The following is a 22,307-nucleotide window of genomic DNA, read 5'->3' on the forward strand; positions in this document are numbered from 1 at the left end:
GTTTTAGCGTGAGACTTTTTCACGTCCCTGTTACGTCAAGGACCACCCCCCATCCCAGCCCATGTTAAAAGCTAGAACCCTCCAGAAAAACAGTATAGATCTTACGATAACACAAAAAGGGCCACTACCACGCACAAGTTTTAGCTTGAGACTTTTTCGCGTCTCAGACACGTCAAGGACCACCCCCCAGCCCATGTTAGAAGATAGAGCCCTCCATAAGAACAGTATAGATCTTACGATAACGCTAAAAGGACCACACCAGCTGCAGGTTTTAGCGTGAGACTTTTTAGCGTCTCTGTTACGTTGCAAACTTTAAAAACATTGCCCCACCACAAAAGTATAACGTTTTTCATTGGATAGACAGAATCTTTGTAGGCGGAGCTTAAGGTTAACATTGAGACCCTGATTGGTCAGATGAAAACACAGCCAGATAGCTTTTCTAAATCTACTTCAGTAAATCATAGTAAGGAGAAGTTAGGAGAGTTAGTTCCGAGACGGTGAGTTGGATGGCTGCTGCGCCGGCCGCCACCCCCCTGACAAACACTGACAAGGTAATGAACGCACGCGATGCCACATAGCAGCGCATAAAGCTTCACTCAGAACTGCAGAAGTCTCATCCGTTACGCCCCCTTTTTGCGTAATACTAGTGTCGATCGTTAATTAAAACTCATGGTGCTCACATTTGCCACTTGAAGAAAAGATCTGAAACGCGATGATTTTTCTTTTATATACACTCCTGGAAATGGAAAAAAGAACACATTGACACCGGTGTGTCAGACCCACCATACTTGCTCCGGACACTGCGAGAGGGCTGTACAAGCAATGATCACACGCACGGCACAGCGGACACACCAGGAACCGCGGTGTTGGCCATCGAATGGCGCTAGCTGCGCAGCATTTGTGCACCACCGCCGTCAGTGTCAGCCAGTTTGCCGTGGCATATGGAGCTCCATCGCAGTCTTTAACACTGGTAGCATGCCGTGACAGCGTGGACGTGAACCGTATGTGCAGTTGACGGACTTTGAGCGAGGGCGTATAGTGGGCATGCGGGAGGCCGGGTGGACGTACCGCTGAATTGCTCAACACGTGGAGCGTGAGGTCTCCACAGTACATCGATGTTGTCGCCAGTGGTCAGAGGAAGGTGCACGTGCCCGTCGACCTGGGACCGGACCGCAGCGACGCACGGATGCACGCCAAGACCGTAGGATCCTACGCAGTGCCGTAGGGGACCGCACCGCCACTTCCCAGCAAATTAGGGACACTGTTGCTCCTGGGGTATCGGCGAGGACCATTCGCAACCGTCTCCATGAAGCTGGGCTACGGTCCCGCACACCGTTAGGCCGTCTTCCGCTCACGCCCCAACATCGTGCAGCCCGCCTCCAGTGGTGTCGCGACAGGCGTGAATGGAGGGACGAATGGAGACGTGTCGTCTTCAGCGATGAGAGTCGCTTCTGCCTTGGTGTCAATGATGGTCGTATGCGTGTTTGGCTCCGTGCAGGTGAGCGCCACAATCAGGACTGCAAACGACCGAGGCACATAGGGCCAACACCCAGCATCATGGTGTGGGGAGCGATCTCCTACACTGGCTGTACACCGCTGGTGATCGTCAAAGGGACACTGAATAGTGCACGGTACATCCAAACCGTCATCGAACCCATGGTTCTACCATTCCTAGACTGGCAAGGGAACGTGCTGTTCCAACAGGACAATGCACGTCCGCATGTATCCCGTGCCACCCAACGTGCTCTAGAAGGTGTAAGTCAACTACCCTGGCCAGCAAGATCTCCGGATCTGTTCCCCATTGAGCATGTTTGGGACTGGATGAAGCGTCGTCTCACGCGGTCTGCACGTCCAGCACGAACGCTGGTCCAACTGAGGCGCCAGGTGGAAATGGCATGGCAAGCCGTTCCACAGGACTAAATCCAGCATCTCTACGATCGTCTCCATGGGAGAATATCAGCCTGCATTGCTGCGAAAGGTGGATATACACTGTACTAGTGCCGACATTGTGCATGCTCTGTTGCCTGTGTCTATGTGCCTGTGGTTCTGTCAGTGTGATCATGTGATGTATCTGACCCCAGTTTCCCCTTCCTGGGACAAGGAATGCACGGTGTTCTTATTTCAATTTCCAGCAGTGTAGTTATTGAGAAGCCACATCAGCCACTGTAATTTACGACAAGTTAAATAAGTAATTAAAGATAATTGAGGGTCACTGTAGACCATTTTGATAGTTTTCTCTTTTCTGAAACTTATATTAAACCTAGATTATAGATGTGATATGGCATAGGTCATCCTTCGATCGATTGTAGAACTTGGAAACCCATTCAGGGAATATTCGTTCACATTTTTGTTGAACGCAGTTGGTTTTTACCATCCTGTATTAAAACATTTCCTTTTATCAATAGTGCGATTTATAAATGATGTTTTGTGAGTAGAATAAAATTTTCAATGGTAAACTTAACTGCTTTTTCGACTTTATTTTACCAGCTAACTAAAAAATAGGAAAGCCTTGAACCCCTTCCACTAAATTTAGTTAGTATTAAGATTCTTTTACAGGGAGTGCAGTGGAGCTGACGCTGAGATCATTAAGTATTTGGTTATATCATCGCTAGTCTCACTGAACTCTTCTGAATTCTACATGTCATGTGATGTCTGGCGTCTCCTTACCAGCAACAGGTCCCAGGTTCAAACTAGTCAATTCCCTAAAAAAACACGCTGAGAGCGTCGTTGCGCGAAAGTGGTAGGGAGACACGATATAGAACAAACAGACACCACCATGAATGTTTAGACAGTATACTAACATGCTGACTAAATTTTTACTGAAATAATGGAATGATAAACTTTTCCTACAGTACGACAATGCATTTATTCACATATCTTGAGCCGTGCAACAAGTTTTGCTGGGTGTTTGTAAACTTCCTTGGATTGGAAGGTCATCACGTTCGAAAAATCAGGGCAGTCTGCACTGATATCTCCTCCCGCTAAATGCCTTTGTAAATGACGGTCGTTGTTCCCTTACTGAAAGCTGTTTCTATGAGTGAATAATAAGGAAAATTCTTTAAACCTCTGAATGTCCTTGTTGCACTTTGGAAACCTATTTTTTCCAAAAGAAGGCAAGTTGTCTTCAACCACGAGTTTAACAAAAATGAAACAATTAATTGCAATCTATTCATAACGTACAGCAGGTACTCTAGTTGAATTCAAGTGAATATATCCGAAATAATTTCAGTATGCAAGTTACTTTCAGAAATTTTCATTACCAGTTCACTGGTATAAAACAATAAGATGTGCAATCCCCAAAGCATTTCTTCAAAACTGAACTCTCCTCATTTTTTTTTTTTTTAGATAACAGTTAAAGGTACCATATGAGCGACGCAGACTCACCCCCTTCTGCTCGACAGAACATATGTAATATAGAAAAGGAAACACGCTACGTTCAGTTACATGGTACACAAAAAATACTTAATTAGAGAGAAAGACTTGTGTGGGGAGCATCCTCTTCCAAGAGTGATAGTCTTGCATATTTTGCAGGAGAAATTTTGGGAAGTAGGAGAGGTGTGAAGGCTAAGTCGTGGATCGAGCCTGCACTAATTCCATTTCAGCACAATAAAAACTCATTTTGCAGAAATAGCTTAACCAGTAAGAGGATTGATCGTAAAAGGCAACGTTTCAAATTCCGATTAGACACAAAGTTTATAACTGCCAAGAAGTCTTAGTATTTGCTTACAGCACATGGAATTACAACACAGCAAAAAGGTTCTGATTTATTTTTTATAAACTGATTGTGCAATGACTTCATTGTACAGTTTGAAATGATTAATCTTTTCACCTCTCATACTCTTCGCCTTGGGCTTGGGGCCAGCATTTTCAGATATCAGCAAAAAATAAAATTCTTCCCATTTTGGTAATTCCGAGAATTATTAAAACTTCAGATGATTAAAACACAACTGCCTGTGGCTACCTATCAGACGTACCCTGACAGAAAAGCACTAGGAAACCAAAGCTAGGATGAAGTGTTTAGAGAAACCATTGTAAATGTGAAATTCTCTAAATTATCAACATTACTTAAACTGAACTTTGACTAGATATGTCCAAAAGCACCCAGACCAGTACCAATGTATTACAAGCCCAACTAAACCGAGTCATAATGAGCCAGAGTTTTTAAATTTCCATCATGGGTATGGAAAGATTTATACGTAGGTGCAGATATGCCAAAAAATCATTTAATGACAAAAGATATAAAACGCAGATAATAAGTGCAGTGCAATGTGGGGTGTCATAAAAATGGAAACAGAAAGAGGCAAACAAACTCATACTGGAGGGGTATAAGGTAATAATGAGCTACATCATCTAGCAAACTACGTGAATGAACATTTCTGAAGTATTGCAAAGAAGTTACAACAAAAAATGCCAAAAGCAAATATAGCATCTGTAAATAATTACTTATCAGGCACAATGATGTTACTACCAACCACACAAAATGAAGTCAGTGAACTGCACAAAAACTAAAAAATAAAAAGGCCAGTAGGCTTGGATAAAGTACCAATGTGTGAACTGAAACAATGTATATAGAATATAAAAGCTCCCTTAACAAACCTAATAAATAAATCCTTCAAATCACGGAAATACCCAGAGTATTTAAAACAGGCAAGAGTTGTATCTCTGCAAAAGAAACGTAATGCATAATACATACAAAATTACTGGCCCATTTCCCTGCTGTCGCCACTTTCAGAAATAATAGAATCAGTTATGAAAGACAGATCAGTGAATTACTTGAGTAAATACACCTTTTAAATGAATCACAGTTTGGTTTCCAAAGTAGTAGAAGTACAGAATCACCCATAGTAGAGTTTACAAAGATAGTATTTGATGCTCTTGACAAAGATATTTGCGTTAGCTCTTTCTAAGGGTTTTGATCCTGCTGACCTTTAGATTCTACTAAGTAAGCTAGAAGCATTAGCAATTAATGGTTACGACGGAGAGTGAAGCGAATACAGAACTGAGAACTTTACAATTCAACCCTACATATTCAAGAAAAATGAAACTCACAAAAAATTTCTTGAAAGAATAAATCTCTTACTGTTACACAGTGTCTACTGTACTGTACACAGCAATCTAGACAGTTTTAACGCGTCGTGTCATACTATAACAGTTAGTAAGTCGAAATGTGTTCCTGGTTAATGAATGTCTGTAAAAGGTAGTGGGCTTTGAAGATCACATTCACTACGTTTACATCTCATACGTGTCCCGAATGACAACAATCGAATTTCAGGAATCGTTTTTCGCTGATGTGTTTATATAATAAGCCTAAATAGATATTGCTAACCAGATCAAATATAAATATTCTAAACGTCAGTTGTTATATATGAATGGTATCTCTAAAATAGAAGTTCATTTTCTTCGTCCCAATGAACTGAAATTATCAGTACTTTGATAATGTTTTTGTTGGAGAAACTGTAAGATTTCATTAGAGATGTCACTCAACTCCTAAGGAAGACGAGAACGAGATTTTACAGGAAGAGTTCTTAAAAATCTCGTCCACGTTCAATTGCTGCGTTCGAAAATGTTTTATTATACCCACTTAGATAACGCGCATTGTAGAAAAAATGGAAAGCTATCACTGGTGGAATGTTATTGTCGTCCAGTGCAAACTAAGTAATAGTAAACACACAGTCGTATTCATATTCCAGCGCAGAGAAATAATAAATGTTTCGTCAGTAGCTAGTGATTGTGTACCAAAGTCCTTGCTACTACAAGACAGAGTAGTTATCGTAATTCATATAGCCAGCTTTGATGAATATAGTGCTGTTGCCGATCAGTTGGGTTTTCTAATGCAGCAAATATATTATTATTTATTTTTCTCATTCCATCTAATATATATAGAATGTGCTCTTCTTTAATTAAATAAAGCAAATGATCAATTTCGTGTACTGTCAAATACTACTACTCTCTTTCATTATACGTAAAACCCCTCTGCCCATAAACCAACATTCTTGGAACCATGTACGTACCTGACAACCCAAGCACACTTCAAAGACGCTTATTCTTTTATATAGGAACGAATATCTATTGTGAAAGATGAAACGTATTTCCAGAATCGATAATCGAGTGTTACATGACTTGCCAGAAGGGTTACTGGGTACTCGGTTCAAGAAAACCAGATTTGGGAGCACCATTAAAATCTTATACTCTTGGGCTACAGAGAAAATCTTTAATTTTCGTTTGATTCCGGGGAATTGAGGAGGAAAAAGTGATTAAGCTGGCATAGATATTGCGAATGGCCAACAGCAACCTCTCTTGTGTGAACAGAAAGATTATTGTCACGCAAAGTTCAATCACCGAAGAATCTTCAAACGTAATGGAAACGATAAAGCAAGTGGCAAATAAAATTATTCGAAGTAAGATGTGTCAGTATCAGCGTGTTATTGAATGACTCTAGAATTAGGCATAATTATCTGTTTACAGGACATATATTTGTCATGCCGAGACATGTTGTGATGAAGGTGACAGGTGAATGGAGCCAGTGGACAAAAGAGGGTCGTACACAGTGACGAGCCAGTACCACATCGCCCAATGTGAGCGAAGCATGCGCTGACACCAAACTTCCCGCAGGCTGCATTCGACCGTCCAGTTCTGTCCACATTGTATAAATGCGCACGGAGGCTCCGTAGTAACAGTTGCCCGTCATTTTAATAAAGACAATGTTATGGTCTTCGGTCCAAATACTGGTTTAATTGAGCTGTCCACGCTACTCCCATGTTTTAAGACTCTACACCTCTGCGTAACTACTGCAACCTACAGTCACTTGAACCGACTTGTGTGGTTAAGCCTTGGTCTCTCTCTACAACACCCCACCTTCTCTTCCCACGCTTTACTCTGTTATCAACAAGGTATTCCTTGATATGTCGGGATATGCCGATCCCTTCTTTTACTCAATTTATGTCATAAATTTCTCTTCTCCCCACTTCGATTCAGTAACTTACCTTCGGAATTCTTCTGTAACACCACGTTTTAACATGTACCGTTCTCCTCTTTTCTGAAACGTTGATAGTCCACATTTCACTTCTGTGGCAGACTACACTCCAGACAACGACTCTCAGAAAATATTTCCTATCACTTAAATTTATAATATTACATTTAAAGATATTTCCCGCTAATATTTTGTTGCTGAAATAGCAAACCTTTTGTTGACATTTCCTAGTTTAATTCTCTCTGAATTTAATTATTTAATACGACTACCAGCATTACCCTTGTTTCGCTATTAACAGGATCTCTCATAACCTCTTTCCAAAACACTGTCCATTCGATTCAACTGGTGTTCCAAGTCCTTGGCTGTTCATTTATTTTATTTTTATTTACACGTCAAACAAATTCCGTAGGACTAAATTGAGGAGCAAATTTCCCAGGTCATAGAATGTGTCGGTACATGAAATTACAACATAAAAGTAATAAAAGGTAAAAATAAAATGTTCATGAACCCGAAAAGAGTCAAGTCGTAAGTTTCAGTAAATCCAATCAACAACACAACAAAAATAAGCTTAATTTTTCAAGGAACTCCTCGACAGAGTAGAAGGAGTAATCCATGAGGAAACTCTTCAGTTTCGATTTGAAAGCGCGTGTATTATTGCTAAGATATTTGAATTCTAGTGGTCGGTTATTGAAAATGGATACAGCAGTATATTATACACCTTTCTGCACAAGGGTTAAGGAAGTGCGATCCAAATGGAGGCTTGGTTTCTGCCAAGTATTAACTGAGTGTAAGCTGCTCGTGGGAATAAGCTAATACTGTTAACAAGAAATGACAGTAAGGAATACATATATTGAGAGGTCAATGTCAAAATACCCAGATTCGTGAAAAGTGGTTGAGAAAAGATTCGTGAACTTACGCCACTTATTGCCCGAACCGCCCGTTTCTGAGCCAAAAATATGCTTTTAGAATGGGAATAGGTTCCCAAAAATATAATACAATAGACATAAAAGAACGAAAATAAGAAAAATAGACTAATTTTCGCGTCGAACGATCACTTACTCCAGATACCGTTCGAATAGGAAAAATGGCTGCATTAAGTCTTTGAACAAGAGCCTAAATGTGAGCTTTCCACGACAGCTTACTATCTATCTGAACACCTAGAAGTTTGAACAGTTCAATTTCACTAATCATATGCCCGTCCTGTGAAATTAAAACGTCAGCTTTTGTTGAATTGTGTGTTAGAAAGTGTAAAGATTGAGTCTTACTGTGATTTAGCGTTAGTTTATTTTCTACAAGACATGAGTGTATGTCGTGAACTGCACTATTTGAAATCGAGCCTTTACTACCAAGCTAGTGTTATCAGTAAACAGAAATATTTTAGAGTTGCCTGTAATAATAGAGGGCATATCAATTATATAAATAAGGAACAGGAGTGGCCCCAACACTGATACCTGGGGAACCCCCCCCCCTCCCCACTTAATTGTACCCCACTCAGACCCTACATCACAGCCATTCTCAGTACTGTGAGTAATGACCTTATGCTGTCTGTTGCTGAAGTAAGAGGTGAACCAATTGGAGCTACTCCCCTTATTCTTTAATGGTCCAACATCTGGAGCAATATTTTGTGATCAACAAAATCAAACGCCTTAGTTAAATTAAAAATGGAGAAAAGAGAATATAGCATTTTCAGTTGTTAAACGACTTTTAAAGTCGAACTGTACATTTGATAGCAAACTGTGTGATATAAAATGACCAATTATCCTTACATACACAGCCTTTTCAATAATTTTAGCAAACAATGATGGGACACAAATAGGTCTAAAATTGTGTACATTAGCTCTTTCTTCCTATTTATAAAGCGGCCTTCCTACTGTGTACTTTAGTCATTCAGGAAACTGACTGTCCCGAAAGGAAAAATTACAAATATGACTAAATACAGGGCTAACATGTGCAGCACAGTGTTTTAATATTCTGCTAGGTACTCCATCATATCCATGAGAGTCCTTGGTCTTCAGTGATTTAATTATTGACTCAATCTCCCCCTCGTCAGTATCACAGAGGAGTATTTCAAACATCAATCTTGAAAAGGAATTTGCGAAGAGTGTTACATGATTCCCTGTGGAAAATAAAGTTTTATTTACTTCACCAGCAATGCTCAGAAAATTATTGTTAAACACAGTACATATATCTGATTTATCGGTAACAGAAATATTTTTTTCTATGAACTGACTTCATGTCGTCAACCTTGTGCTGCTGACCAGACACTTCCTTCACAACTGACCATATGGGTTTAATTTTGTCATGTGAATTGGCTATTCTATTTGCATACCACATACTCTTTGCCTTCTTAATGACATTTTAAACACATTACAGTACTGTGCGTAATGGGCTACTGTAGCTTGATTGCGACTACTTTTAACATTTTGATATAATCCCCACTTTGTTCTACATGATATCCTTACCCCAATAGTCAACCACCTGAACTGCATTTCACTGCCAGTACCCCGTTTAGAACTTTCTAATGGAAAGCAACTCTCAAACAGCATGAGAAATGTTTAAGGAAAGCATTATTTTTGTCATTTATGTTATCGGCACTATAAACACCCTGCCACTCTTGTTCCTTGATGAGGTTTAAAAAACTCTCTAGTAATTATATGGGACATTTGTTTGAGTGTAAAAGCCTTTTAGCGTTAAAATTTGTGCATCATGGTCCGAAAGACCATTAACCCTTTTACTAACAGAATGCCCATCTAGTAATTAAGAATGAATAAAAATATTTTCTATGGCTGTGCTACTGTTCCTCTGCAGAAAAAATGCAGTCTGCATCAGATCATATAAGTTTAGGAGATCTACCAACATCCTTTTTCTTGTACCATCATATACAAAATTTGTATTGAAGTCACCACATGTAACTAATTTCTGGTACTTCCAATAAAGTGAATCAAGAACCCTCTCTAGCTTGAGCACAAATTCTCTGAAGTCAGAGTTAGGGGACCCATAAACTACAACAATTAGAAGTTTAGTTTCACTAAATTTAACTGCCCGTGCACAACATTTAAATATCTGTTCAGTGCAGTGCCGTGATACGTCTATGGAATACTGTTTTTTACGTAAATGGCCACTCCCTAACCCTGCAAGGAACTTCTTGAAAAACAGCCAGCTAATCTGTATCCTGGGGTAAAGGAAGCCTCTGAATTGCCAAATTATTTAATTGGTGCTCTGCTATACCAATATGATGAAATATGCTAATTCATTCTCTGCTTCGATACATGACGTCCTCTAAAAGTGAGCCCTTAGTTAGAGGGACTTCCTTTCAGCAGGAATGTCTATCAGCTGACTTAAATCTAAAAAAGGTGCAGCCCTAACATGAATTACTACAGGAATTTTTCCATGAGTGATCCCACCACCACCCACTACACTGTTACCTACAAGCTTTACCAGCCTCCTTTCCCCATACCTACTGAGGTGCAGGCCATGTATAGAGAAACCCGATCTACTGATAGACTCAACTGGCACCACTGAAACGTGGCCCATGCCTTCTGCCATCAATGCCTTCTCTAGCCACATGTTAATGCGATTAACAGCTGCATTACGATGAGGCCGATCATGACGCTGAAACAGTTGCATGAAATGCACATTAGTGCCACCAGTTTGAGTAGCTATCTTTGCCAGGTCACCACCTGCATCATATTTCCCACCCCTATCAAGGCTGTTCCCTGCTCCACCCACTATCAACTACCTGATACTCCTTCGTAAAATTCTTACATAACTCCCCTATGCTGTCAGTCACCTCAGCCAAACCTGAACTAGGCTTCACAATGCTCGTGACCTGGTACTCGCTCCCCAACACTTCCTGCAACTGCTGGACCACACCTCTACCGTGCGAACTACGTAGCAGCAGAACTTTCTTCTTCCTGTTAGAATTTCCAACTGTGCTAGACCTTCTAACTGCTGACGACTGCTGCATGTTCCTTACACCTACAGCTTCAAGAGGCTCCTCTCCACCACTCAACTCTGACAGTTGGTCTTCCCATTCCCAAGCACCCTTCACCCTCCTCAAACTATCTAGTTCCTCCTTTGCGTGTTGTAACTGAACGGCACAGATCTTACGCTCCTGCTCCACTATCAACCAATTCTGCATTTTCAGCAGAGGATCTCGCTAGAGTGCCCACTGGCTTCCCCACAGCATTCCCCCCAATGAAAATACTTGGAACAAATCCCACACCGCAACTCACTACTGACAAACCAACGACAGAACCCACACTTCTCACTCATGGTAAAATTTTACAGCTACTGAAAAAAACTATACGTCTACGTTACCTAAGTTCAGTTACACCAGTAGAACTATTTACAGAACGAACAATAGCGGTCTCGAAATTCTCTCTCTACTAAGAAAGCAAGTACTTGTATTAATACTACTAAACCACAACTAGTTCCAATACCAACAACACTTCACAAAATTATTAGCTAAAACCAAAACCTCAAGCGGCCACTGAAACACTCAACGAAGTTAAAACAGTGACAGAAAATTTTGCTGAAATATTTCGCTAGAAACAATAAGAAACGGCAGCTGAAAACTAATGCACGAAATTTACTAAACAACTCTAGAAAACTCTAAAAAACAGTGCGAACGTTTCCAAAAGTTTATTAAATCGTTATTTCGCCACAAACAGCATGAAACACCGCTGAAACTATTATTTAATAACTGTGTAACACTGCACAAATAACTGTCAGTACTTAGCTTTATAACCGCTACAGCTGCAACTGTACGCCGCAAAATATGAACACAGTACTGAGGCGCGAGGCTTGGCCGAACGACGTAAGCACACTCATGAATTGTCTGTGCCAGAATTACAGTTCACAGCAAATCTCGAAGTTTTTATTTCTTCATTGTGAACTTTAATTCACTTTCTACATTTTTCCTTGCTTTCCTTTACTGCCTCCCCAACGCTGTATCAGGGATAGGCTAATAACTCCGTCTCACACCATCCTCAACTACTACTTCCCTTGCAAGTCCTTCGAGTCTTATAACTGCAGTCGGGCTCCAGTATAAGCCGCACGTATTTTACCCTTGATAATTTCAGACTTTCAAAGAGTGCATTCCATTTAACACTAAGTAAATCTTAGCGTTTCCATTTTTCGCAGTCTACTCCTTAAACACTCTCACAAATGTGGCGTGACTGATTTGTGGATTACAAAATTGGGAATTCGTGGTAAGGTCTTATGGGTCTCTAAGCTTACACACTATTTAATCTAACTTAGAACGACACAAACACCCATGCCCGAGAGAGGACTCGAACCTCTGACGGGGAAGCCGCGCGGACCGTGCAAAATGCTTCAGACATCGCGGCCATCCCGCGCGGGCTGTGGATTACAGCTCAGTGACTAACAGACAACCATCATTCAAGTTAGCAAAGTTTGCAAAAACTGGATCAACTGAATCGTTAAAAATTATTTATTCAAAAATACTAGAAGCTTACACGTATGTCCTAGAGGAGCTACAAGAAACTGTTTAAAAGTTGTGAAGGGGGTTATTGATACACTTAATGAACATTTAGTGCGGCAGCTCACTTTCAAGCAGTGCATTCACAGAACGGGATTCCACTTGAAATGTGTTTACGAAGTGCGATAACGTTGCGCTATTTCGTGAATTTACGACCTGTCCATTACAAGGTAAGAGGTAAACTGTGGACGATGCTTCATTTTATAATATCTCTCATTAGCAATTTTAATAACAATTTTAGATCATAAACGGAGTTGTCACTGTTTTAAGATACATAGAAAACAAGTTCGATTTGTGTAAGTAGGTAAAGAAAGCGTGTTTCTGTTGGAGAGGAGTAATTTTGTGGCTTTAGAGGTACGAGAAGATCTCTGTGGTAATATTCAGTGAGGTGTCAGTTCTCTTCCTGATGCGGTTCCGGTGGTTTGCTCTCACCGGCGGCTTCCTTCTTGGCGCAGAAGAGCAGCCGCCACCAGGGCCCGCGCCGGCGGTGCGCGCGCGGGGGCGAAGAGCCCTCGGCAGGCATCTGGTGCTCGTCGACGCTGCCCAGCTCTTGCAGCGCCGCGGCGACGCGCCGCCGGGTGCGTGTACCGGGGCTGGCGCTCGCCGCCGTCTCCTCCTGCGCCTCCTGAGCCTCCTCCTCCGTGGCTGCGGCACTTGCCTTCGTCGGCTCCTGAATCTCCTGCGCGTCATCAAATCAATGCACACCTGTGGCTCCGTCAACGCCAGCACAACATTACATTGCACTTGAAATGCTGCAATGTTGGGCAGGTCATACCAAAGGAAACAGAAGTAACCCACTGAATTATAGATCCTGATCACTGACATCAAAATGACGCACTGACAAACGTAAGAGCGTAAAGCATAGACACAAAATTTTGAGAATAATAGATGTTCGCGAAATACAATTTCGTAGGCGAACCACCAGCTTTCCAGTCTCTTCTGTAAGTAGACTGTTTAGGTTTTTATATTGGTAACGCCACGTAGCGCTCTGTATGAAAATCACTGGCTGTGCTGTGTGCAGTCTGTGGCTGGTTGGCATTGTTGAAATATTCGCTATTGTAGTGTTGGGCAGTTGGATGTGAACAGCGTGAAGCGTTGCGCAGTTGAATGTGAGCCGCCAGCAGTGGTGGATGTGGGGAGAGAGATGGCGGAGTTTTGAGAGCGGATGATCTGGACGTGTGTCCATCAGAGACAGTGAATTTGTAAGACTGGATGTCATGAACTGATATATATATTATGACTTTAGAACACTATTAAGGTAAATACATTGTTTGTTCTCTATCAATATCTTTCGTTTGCTAACTATGCCTGTCAGTTGTTAGTGCCTTCAGTTGTTAGAATATTTTATTTAGCTGGCAGTATTGGCGCTCGCTGTATTGCAGTAGTTCGGGCAACGAAGATTTTTGTGAGGTAAGTAACTCATGAAAGATATAGGTTATTGTTAGTCAGGGCCATTCTTTTGTAGGGATTATTGAAAGTCAGATTGCGTTGCGTTAAAAATATTGTGTGTCAGTGTAAGGATGATTAGAATAAGAAAAGAGAGAAATGTCTGAGTACGTTGAGTTTTGCTCAGCTGTTTGAAAATCAAATAACGTAAGGGGTTTACCAGCACAGTAATTCATTAATTTTTCTAAGGGGACGTTTCAGTTCGTGTAGTACGTAAAGAAATATGAATGTTTTAGTCGGACCACTTTTTTCGCTTTGTGATAGGTGGCGCTGTGATAGTCACAAACATATGGCTCACAATTTTAGACGAACAATTGGTCACAAGTAGGTTTTTTAAATTAAAATAAAGGACGTAGGTACGTTTGAACATTTGATTTAGGTTGTTCCAATGTGATACATGTACCTTTGTGAACTTATCATTTCTGAGAACGCATGCTGTTACAGCGTGATTACCTGTAAATCCCACATTAATGCAATAAATGCTCAAAATGATATCCGTCAATCTCAATGCATTTGGCAATACGTGTAACGACATTCCTCTCAACAGCGAGTAGTTCGCCTTCCGTAATGTTCGCACGTGAATTGACAATGCGCTGACGCATGTTGTCAGGCGTTGTCGGTGGATCACGACAGCAAATATCCTTCAACTTTCCCCACAGAAAGGACTCCGGGGACGTCAGTTCCGGTGAACGTGCGGGCCATGGTATGGTGCTTCGATGACCAATCCACCTGTCATGATATATGCTGTTCCATACCGCTTCAACCGCACGCGAGCTATGTGCCAGACATCAATCATGTTGGAAGTACATCGCCATTCTGTCATGCAGTGGAACATCTTATAGTAACATTGGTAGAACATTACGTAGGAAATCGGCATACATTCCACCATTTAGATTGCCATCGATAAAATGGGGGCCAATTATCCTTCCACCCATAATGCCGCACCATACACTAACCCGTCAAGGTCGCTGATGTTCCACTTGTAGCAGCCATCGTGGATTTTCCGTTGCCCAATAGTGCATATTATGCCGGTTTACGTTACTGCTGCTGGTGAATGACGCTTCGTCGCTAAATAGAACGCCTGCAAAAAATCTGTCATCGTCCCGTAATTTCTCTAGTGCCCAGTGGCAGAACTGTACACGACGTTCAAAGTAGTCGCCATGCAATTCCTAGTGCATAGAAATATGGTACGGGTGCAATCGATGTTTATGTAGCATTCTCAACACTGACGTTTTTGAGATTTCCTATTCTCGCGCAATTTGTCTGCTACTGATGTGCGCATTAGCCGAGACAGCAGCTAAAACACCTACTTGGGCATCATCATTTGTTGCAGGTCGTGGCTGACGTTTCACATGTGGCTGAACACTTACTGTTTCCTTAAATAAAGTAACTATCCTGCGAACGGTCCGGACACTTGGATGATGTCGTCCAGGATATCGAGCAGCATACATGCCCGTTGGGCATTTTGATCACAATAGCCATACATCAACACGATATCGACCTTTTCCGCAATTGGTAAAGGTTCCATTTTAACACGGGTAATGTATCACGAAGCAAATACCGTCTGCACTGGCGGAATGTTACGTCATACGTTTGTAACTATCACAATGCGAAAAAAGTGGTCCAACTAAAACATTCATCTACATCTACATCTACATGACTACTCTGCAATTCACATTTAAGTGCTTGGCAGAGGGTTCATCGAACCACAATCATACTATCTCTCTACTATTCCACTCCCGAACAGCGAGCGGGAAAAACGAACACCTAAACCTTTCTGTTCGAGCTCTGATTTCTCTTATTTTATTTTGATGATCATTCCTACCTATGTAGGTTGGGCTCAACAAAATATTTTCGCATTCGGAAGAGAAAGTTGGTGACTGAAATTTCTTAAAAAGGTCTCGCCGCGACGAAAAACGTCTATGCTGTAATGACTTCCATCCCAACTCGTGTATCATATCTGCCACACTCTCTCCCCTATAACGCGATAATACAAAACGAGCTGCCCTTTTTTGCACCCTTTCGATGTCCTCCGTCAATCCCACCTGGTAAGGATCCCACACCGCGCAGCAATATTCTAACAGAGGACGAACGAGTGTAGTGTAAGCTGTCTCTTTAGTGGACTTGTTGCATCTTCTAAGTGTCCTGCCAATGAAACGCAACCTTTGGCTCGCCTTCCCGACAATATGATCTATGTGGTCCTTCCAACTGAAGTTGTTCGTAATTTTAACACCCAGGTACTTAGTTGAATTGACAGCCTTGAGAATTGTACTATTTATCGAGTAATCGAATTCCAACGGATTTCTTTTGGAACTCATGTGGATCATCTCACACTTTTCGTTATTTAGCGTCAACTGCCACCTGACACACCATACAGCAATCTTTTCTAAATCGCTTTGCAGCTGATACTGGTCTTCGGATGACCTTACTAGACGGTAAATTACAGCATCATCTGCGAACAGTCTAAGAGAACTGCTCAGATTGTCACCCAGGTCATTTATACAGATCAGGAACAGTAGAGGTCCCAGGACGCTTCCCTGGGGAACACCTGATATAACTTCAGTTTTACTCGATGATTTGCCGTCTATTACTACGAACTGCGACCTTCCTGACAGGAAATCACGAATCCAGTCGCACAACTGAGACGATACCCCATAGCTCCGCAGCTTGATTAGAAGTCGCTTGTGAGGAACGGTGTCAAAAGCTTTCCGGAAATCTAGAAATACGGAATCAGCTTGAGATCTCCTGTCGATAGCGGCCATTACTTCGTGCGAATAAAGAGCTAGCTGCGTTACACAAGAGCGATGTTTTCTGAAGCCATGCTGATTACGTGTCAATAGATCGTTCCCTTCGAGGTGATTCATAATGTTTGAATACAGTATATCCTCCAAAACCCTACTGCAAACCGACGTCAATGATATAGGTCTGTAGTTAAATGGATTACTCCTACTACCCTTCTTGAACACTGGTGCGACCTGCGCAATTTTCCAATCTGTAGGTACAGATCTATCGGTGAGCGAGCGGTTGTATATGAGTGCTAAGTAGGGAGCTATAGTATCAGCGTAATCTGAAAGGAACCTAATCGGTATACAATCTGGACCTGAAGACTTGCCCGTATCAAGCGATTTGAGTTGCTTCGCAACCCCTAAGGTATCTACTTCTAAGAAACTCATGGTAGCAGCTGTTCGTGTTTCAAATTCTGGAATATTCCATTCGTCTTCCCTGGTGAAGGAATTTCGGAAAACTGCGTTCAATAACTCCGCTTTAGCGGCACAGTCGTCGATAACAGTACCATCGGCACTGCGCAGCGAAGGTATTGACTGCGTCTTGCCGCTTGTGTACTTTACATACGACCAGAATTTCTTCGGATTTTCTACCAAATTTCGAGACAATGTTTCGTTGTGGAACCTATTAAAGGCATCTCGCATCGAAGTACGTGCCAAATTTCGCGCGTCTGTAAATTTTAGCCCATCTTCGGGATTTCGCGTTCTTCTGAACTTCGCATGCTTCTTTACGTACTACACGAATATGTAATAAAAAATGGGGGTTCCTATTTTAAAAAAACGCAGTTGATATCCGTTTGACCTATGGCAGCACCATCTAGCGGGCCAACCATAGCACCATCTGGTCTCCCTTCAAGCTAGACGAGTTTCGTTTTTTGTAGTTTTTTCGTTTGATACTTATTTCGTGAGATATTTGGCCCGGTCACTATCAATGGACCACCCTGCACACTGAGGTGGGAGAGGTCACGGAATAGTGGTATGCAAATGGCAGAAGGCAGTAACATCGCGTACCCAATATATAAAAGGGCAGTGCATCGGTGGAAGCTGTCATTTGTACTCAGGTGATTCATGTGGAAAGGTTTCCGACGTGATTATGGGTGCACTGTGGGAATTAATAGATTTTAACGCGGAATGGTAATTGGAGCTAGATGGATGGGACATTCCATTTAGGAAATCGTTTGGGAATTCACTATATCGAGACGCACAATGTCAAGAGTGCACCTTGGAATACTAAATTTCAGGCATAACCTCTCACCACGGACAATGCAGTGGCCGACGGCCTTCTCATAACGACCGAGAGCAGCAAGGTTTGCGTAGAGTTGTCAGTGCAACAGACATGCAACACTGCAGTCACATAACCGCAGACGTATGACGAACGTATCTGTTAGAACAGTGCGGCGAAACTTGGCGTTAATGGGCTAAGGCAGCAGACGACCCACGTGATTGCATTAGCTTACAGCACGACATCGCCTGCAGCTCCTCTCCTGAGCTCGTGACCTCATAGACCGGAGCCTAAACGACTGGAAAACCGTGTTCTGGTCAGATGAGTGTCTATTTCTGATGGCAGGGTTCGAGCGTGGAGCAGACCTCACGAAGCCATGGACCCAAGTTGTCCACAAGGCATGGTGGAAGCTGCTGGCGGCTCCATACTGATGTGGGCTGTGTTTACATGGAATAGACTGGGTTCTCTGATCCAGCTGAACCGGTCATTGACTGGAAAATGGTTATGTTCGGCTATCTGGAGACCATTTGTAGCCATTCATGGACTTCATATTCCCAAACAACGATGGAATTTTTAGTGATGACAATCCGCCATGTCATCGGACCACAATGGTTCGCGACTGATTTGCAAAACATTTTGGACAATTCGAGCGAATGATTTGGTCACCCAGAGCGCCTGAAATGAATCCCATTGAACATTTATGGGAAATAATCAAGATATCATCAGTTCGTGCACAAAATCTCGCACCGGCAACACTTTCGTAGTTATGGACGGCCACAGACGCAGCATGGCTCAGTATTTCTGCAGGGCACTCCCAACGACTTGTTGGATCCATGCCATGTTGGGTTGCTGTACTGCGCTAGGGAAAAGAAGTGTATAATGTGCCAACTTTATGTTCTGAAATTTTAATTAATATTTGCGATTATCGTTATTAATATTAATTTACAGAATTTCCGTACATAGACTAGCGATAACAGGGGCTTTTTCAAAGTTGTAATGTTTGTAATTAATGTAAGACTAATATCACAAAATAAAGAACAGATGCTAAATGCACCACGCATATAATTTTGACCTATTCCAACAGTTCATGATCCTCATAATCGTCATTTTCCTAAAGCACATTCTTAGCTTGAAATTCAGACAAAACCGTTCACTTCAGGCATGAAATCTAAAATTTTGTAATGTATTTGTGTTTCAAGGTTGATATTTGCCTTCCAGCTACGTATTTGGCCAATAGATTCAGGAAATCATCTACAAAACTTGAGGAACGGACAATTTGTGGCCTCCCTCGATCGGACTAGTAGAAAATTCTAACCTCCCAAGACTCTAATAAAGAAAGTGTTACTTTAAACAACATCTCCTGGCAACCTGCACGATACTTCATCACAATGAAATTTCAAAAACGTATATTATTGCCATGTACACCAATTTTGGTTTGGTAGCGATCTCGGTAACACTCTTAAAGGTTTTGTAATCCTCAGCATCCATTTTAAAGACCATAAAACGTTCAGCTAACCTTGCTCTTTGTGTAAATTGACTCCAGTGACCAGGTAAGAAAATCTACCCTCGAATACGAAGTATTACTACGTTCGCAATGTAGACACTAAATTATGTTGTGTTGGCAAGCGTAGTTAACAACTGAGGACTGCAGATAAACAAAGTTATACTTTGTGCTTTGAGCCGAAATGGAAATGGATATCAGAGGGATCGGACAGACAGATTTTTGTGGGAATCGGACAGATAGATTTTTGTGACTATTCGTACATACAATGTGCGTCTACAGTACAGATAAAGCTGTTCACCATAGTATCAACACAAGTGAGGCCCATGTATACACGATACAATCTCAAAAGGATGCCCTTATGCTTCTCAGCGCCTCTAATGCGTAATGATTTTGGAACATGTACTGTGTTCTATCACCATGAAATACCTCAAAGAAAACAATCTATTGACTTAAAGCTAACTACGATTAAAGAAAATATCCTACTTGTGAAACACAACTGACTCTTTATTCACAAGAAGTAATGAATGCTATCAACAAGGCATCTCAAGTTGATTCCACATTTCAAGATTGCCGAAGGCGTTTGAAAGTTTTTCACAGCTCTTCTAATCAAATTGGGTGTCTATGGCGTATTGTCTTTGTTGTGTGGCTCGATTCGTGACGTCCTGTCTGAGAAGTCACCGTACATAGTAAATGATGTGAAGTCATCTAGTGAAACCGCTGTTCTACACTACCTAGTCAAAGGTACACCAACGACTTTAAGTGGTCATTAATATGGGGTGTGTCCAATTGGCCTGCTGTTTCCCCAGACCTCAATCCTCTAGCCTTTCGGTTATAGGGACACTTGAAGGAGTTGGCCCACGCCAAGCCAATCAACGATGTGCAGATACTATAGGGTCGCGTTTTCAATGCATGGCAGCAGATACTGCAACAAACGGGTATACTTCAAAGGATGTGTAATCCCTTATGCCGCAGGCCAGAGGGGTGCATTGTCATGAATGGACGCCATGTTGAACACCTCGTGCTTATCACAGAAAGTTTGTATTTCCGGATTCACGTTTACTGGACTATTTTTTTTCTTGTTTCGATGAGTACTAGCACCTCTTAAAGTACTCGACACTTTTATTTGAACACTCTGTGTATGTGACATCCAATGACTGCTCCACTTTCGATGTACTGATCTTTACTTACCGACCCATTCTCCCTCTGCTGGGTCCACAGCTCGTGGTCTAGTGGCTAGAGTTGCAACCTCTGGATGACGCGGTTGTGGGTTCGATTCCAGGCCGGGTTTGGGATTTTCTCTGCCCGCGGACTGGGTGTTTGTGTTGCCCTTATCATTTCATCATCATCATCATCATCATCATCATCATCATCATTGGTGATACTGGCTAGATTCGACTGTGAAAAAAATTGGACTGTGTAAAAATTTGGACTTTGTATGGGCGCTTATGATCGCGCAGTTGAGCTCCCCACAAACCAAACATCGTTATCATCATCCCTCTACTGGCACTGAAGTACTTCCTGCCTGTTCTTACTTACACTCACGCGTATACTTCTCGTGATATTTAGTGGACAATTTTGCTTTACACAGATGTGTCTGGGCACTTTAAATCAGATTGTATAACTATATAAACGATTTAGGAGGCAATCTGAGCAGCTCTCTCGCAGATAATGCTGTCATTTTCGGTCAAAAAAGTCATCTGAAGATCAAAACGTATTGGAACATGATTTAGACAAGATGTCTGTATAGTGTGAAGCGCGGAAATTGACCCTAAACAATGAAAAGTGTACACGAGTACTAAAAAAATCCGTTTAATTTCGGTTACACAATAAATCATACAAATCTGAAGAATGTCAATTCAATTAAATACCCAGGGACTGTAATTACGAACAGCTTAAACTGGAACTCACATAAAGAAAACGTTACGGAGGAAGCGAATCAAAGAGTGTAATTCATTGACAGAACAGAAGATGTAACAAATCTAAAGAGCCTGCCTCTCCGTCATTCATCTGGACTATTCCTGCGCGGTATGGCGTCGTTCCCTGATAGGATTCACGGAAGACATCGAAAAAGTTCAAAGAAAGGCAGCTCGTTTTGTATAAGAGGCATTAAAATGAAAACGAGAAAGAGTGAGAAAAGTAAATAAAATGCTCATTATTTCAAAAGCAATCGCCGTAAATACTAATACATTTATCCTTCTGTGAGATAAGATGGTCATTGACTTTATGTGAAAGTGTTTGCGAGGCCATTAGTGTCACCTAAACATGGAAATAGCATAGGGAGAGATTGGGACTGCAAGGAGAATGTGTAAGGCCTTCCCAGCGAAACTTCTACAGTGCAGTCAAAACAACTTTGGCAACATGTAGGCGGGCATTATCTTGCAACATAATGATTCCGCCGGTCAATATTCCTGGGCGTTTCAACTTGATGGCACGTTTCAATTCACGCACAACGGTATGTGGAAACTCTGCAAAAACTTAAGCATGCCATTAAGTCCAACCGCGCAGGAATGTTGACGGATTGAATCATTCTGTTGCACTATAATGCTAGCTCACATGTTACCGAGGTTGTTTCAACTACGCCCCAGATGTTACGCTGGGAAGCTCGTACACATCGTCCATACAGTCCCGATCTCTCCACATGCGATTTCCACATTTTTGGTGCCCTGAACAATGACATCCATGGTCATCAAGTAGTTCCAGACGAAGAGGTGCAGACCAGGGTACAAACATGATTCCGCAGGCAATCGCAAACGTTTATCATGAAGATATCTAAGTCGCCACAGTGCTTTCGGTATCCATTTGATAGAATTCGCTTAAAAAAGAATATCCCAATTGATTTCCCTCTCATGTCTACGTAGGAAGATGATGAGAGGAATTCT

At 41.8% G+C, this 22,307-nt stretch overlaps 1 protein-coding gene across 1 annotated transcript in view; it reads right to left on the bottom strand.

Moving 5' to 3' along the window:
• Positions 1-12,407: 12,407 nt before the first annotated feature.
• LOC126266589 (uncharacterized) overlaps positions 12,408-22,307 on the bottom strand; it is a 33,881-nt gene continuing 23,981 nt past the window's right edge. Inside the window, exon 3 of the mRNA XM_049970943.1 lies at positions 12,408-13,152. Coding sequence (XP_049826900.1) covers positions 12,865-13,152 — 288 coding nt within the window. The 3' untranslated portion in view covers positions 12,408-12,864. The remainder of the gene's footprint in view (positions 13,153-22,307) is intronic.

The sequence above is a fragment of the Schistocerca gregaria genome, chromosome 1, assembly GCF_023897955.1.
Source record: "Schistocerca gregaria isolate iqSchGreg1 chromosome 1, iqSchGreg1.2, whole genome shotgun sequence".
In the NCBI taxonomy this organism is placed as follows: Eukaryota; Metazoa; Arthropoda; class Insecta; order Orthoptera; family Acrididae; genus Schistocerca; species Schistocerca gregaria.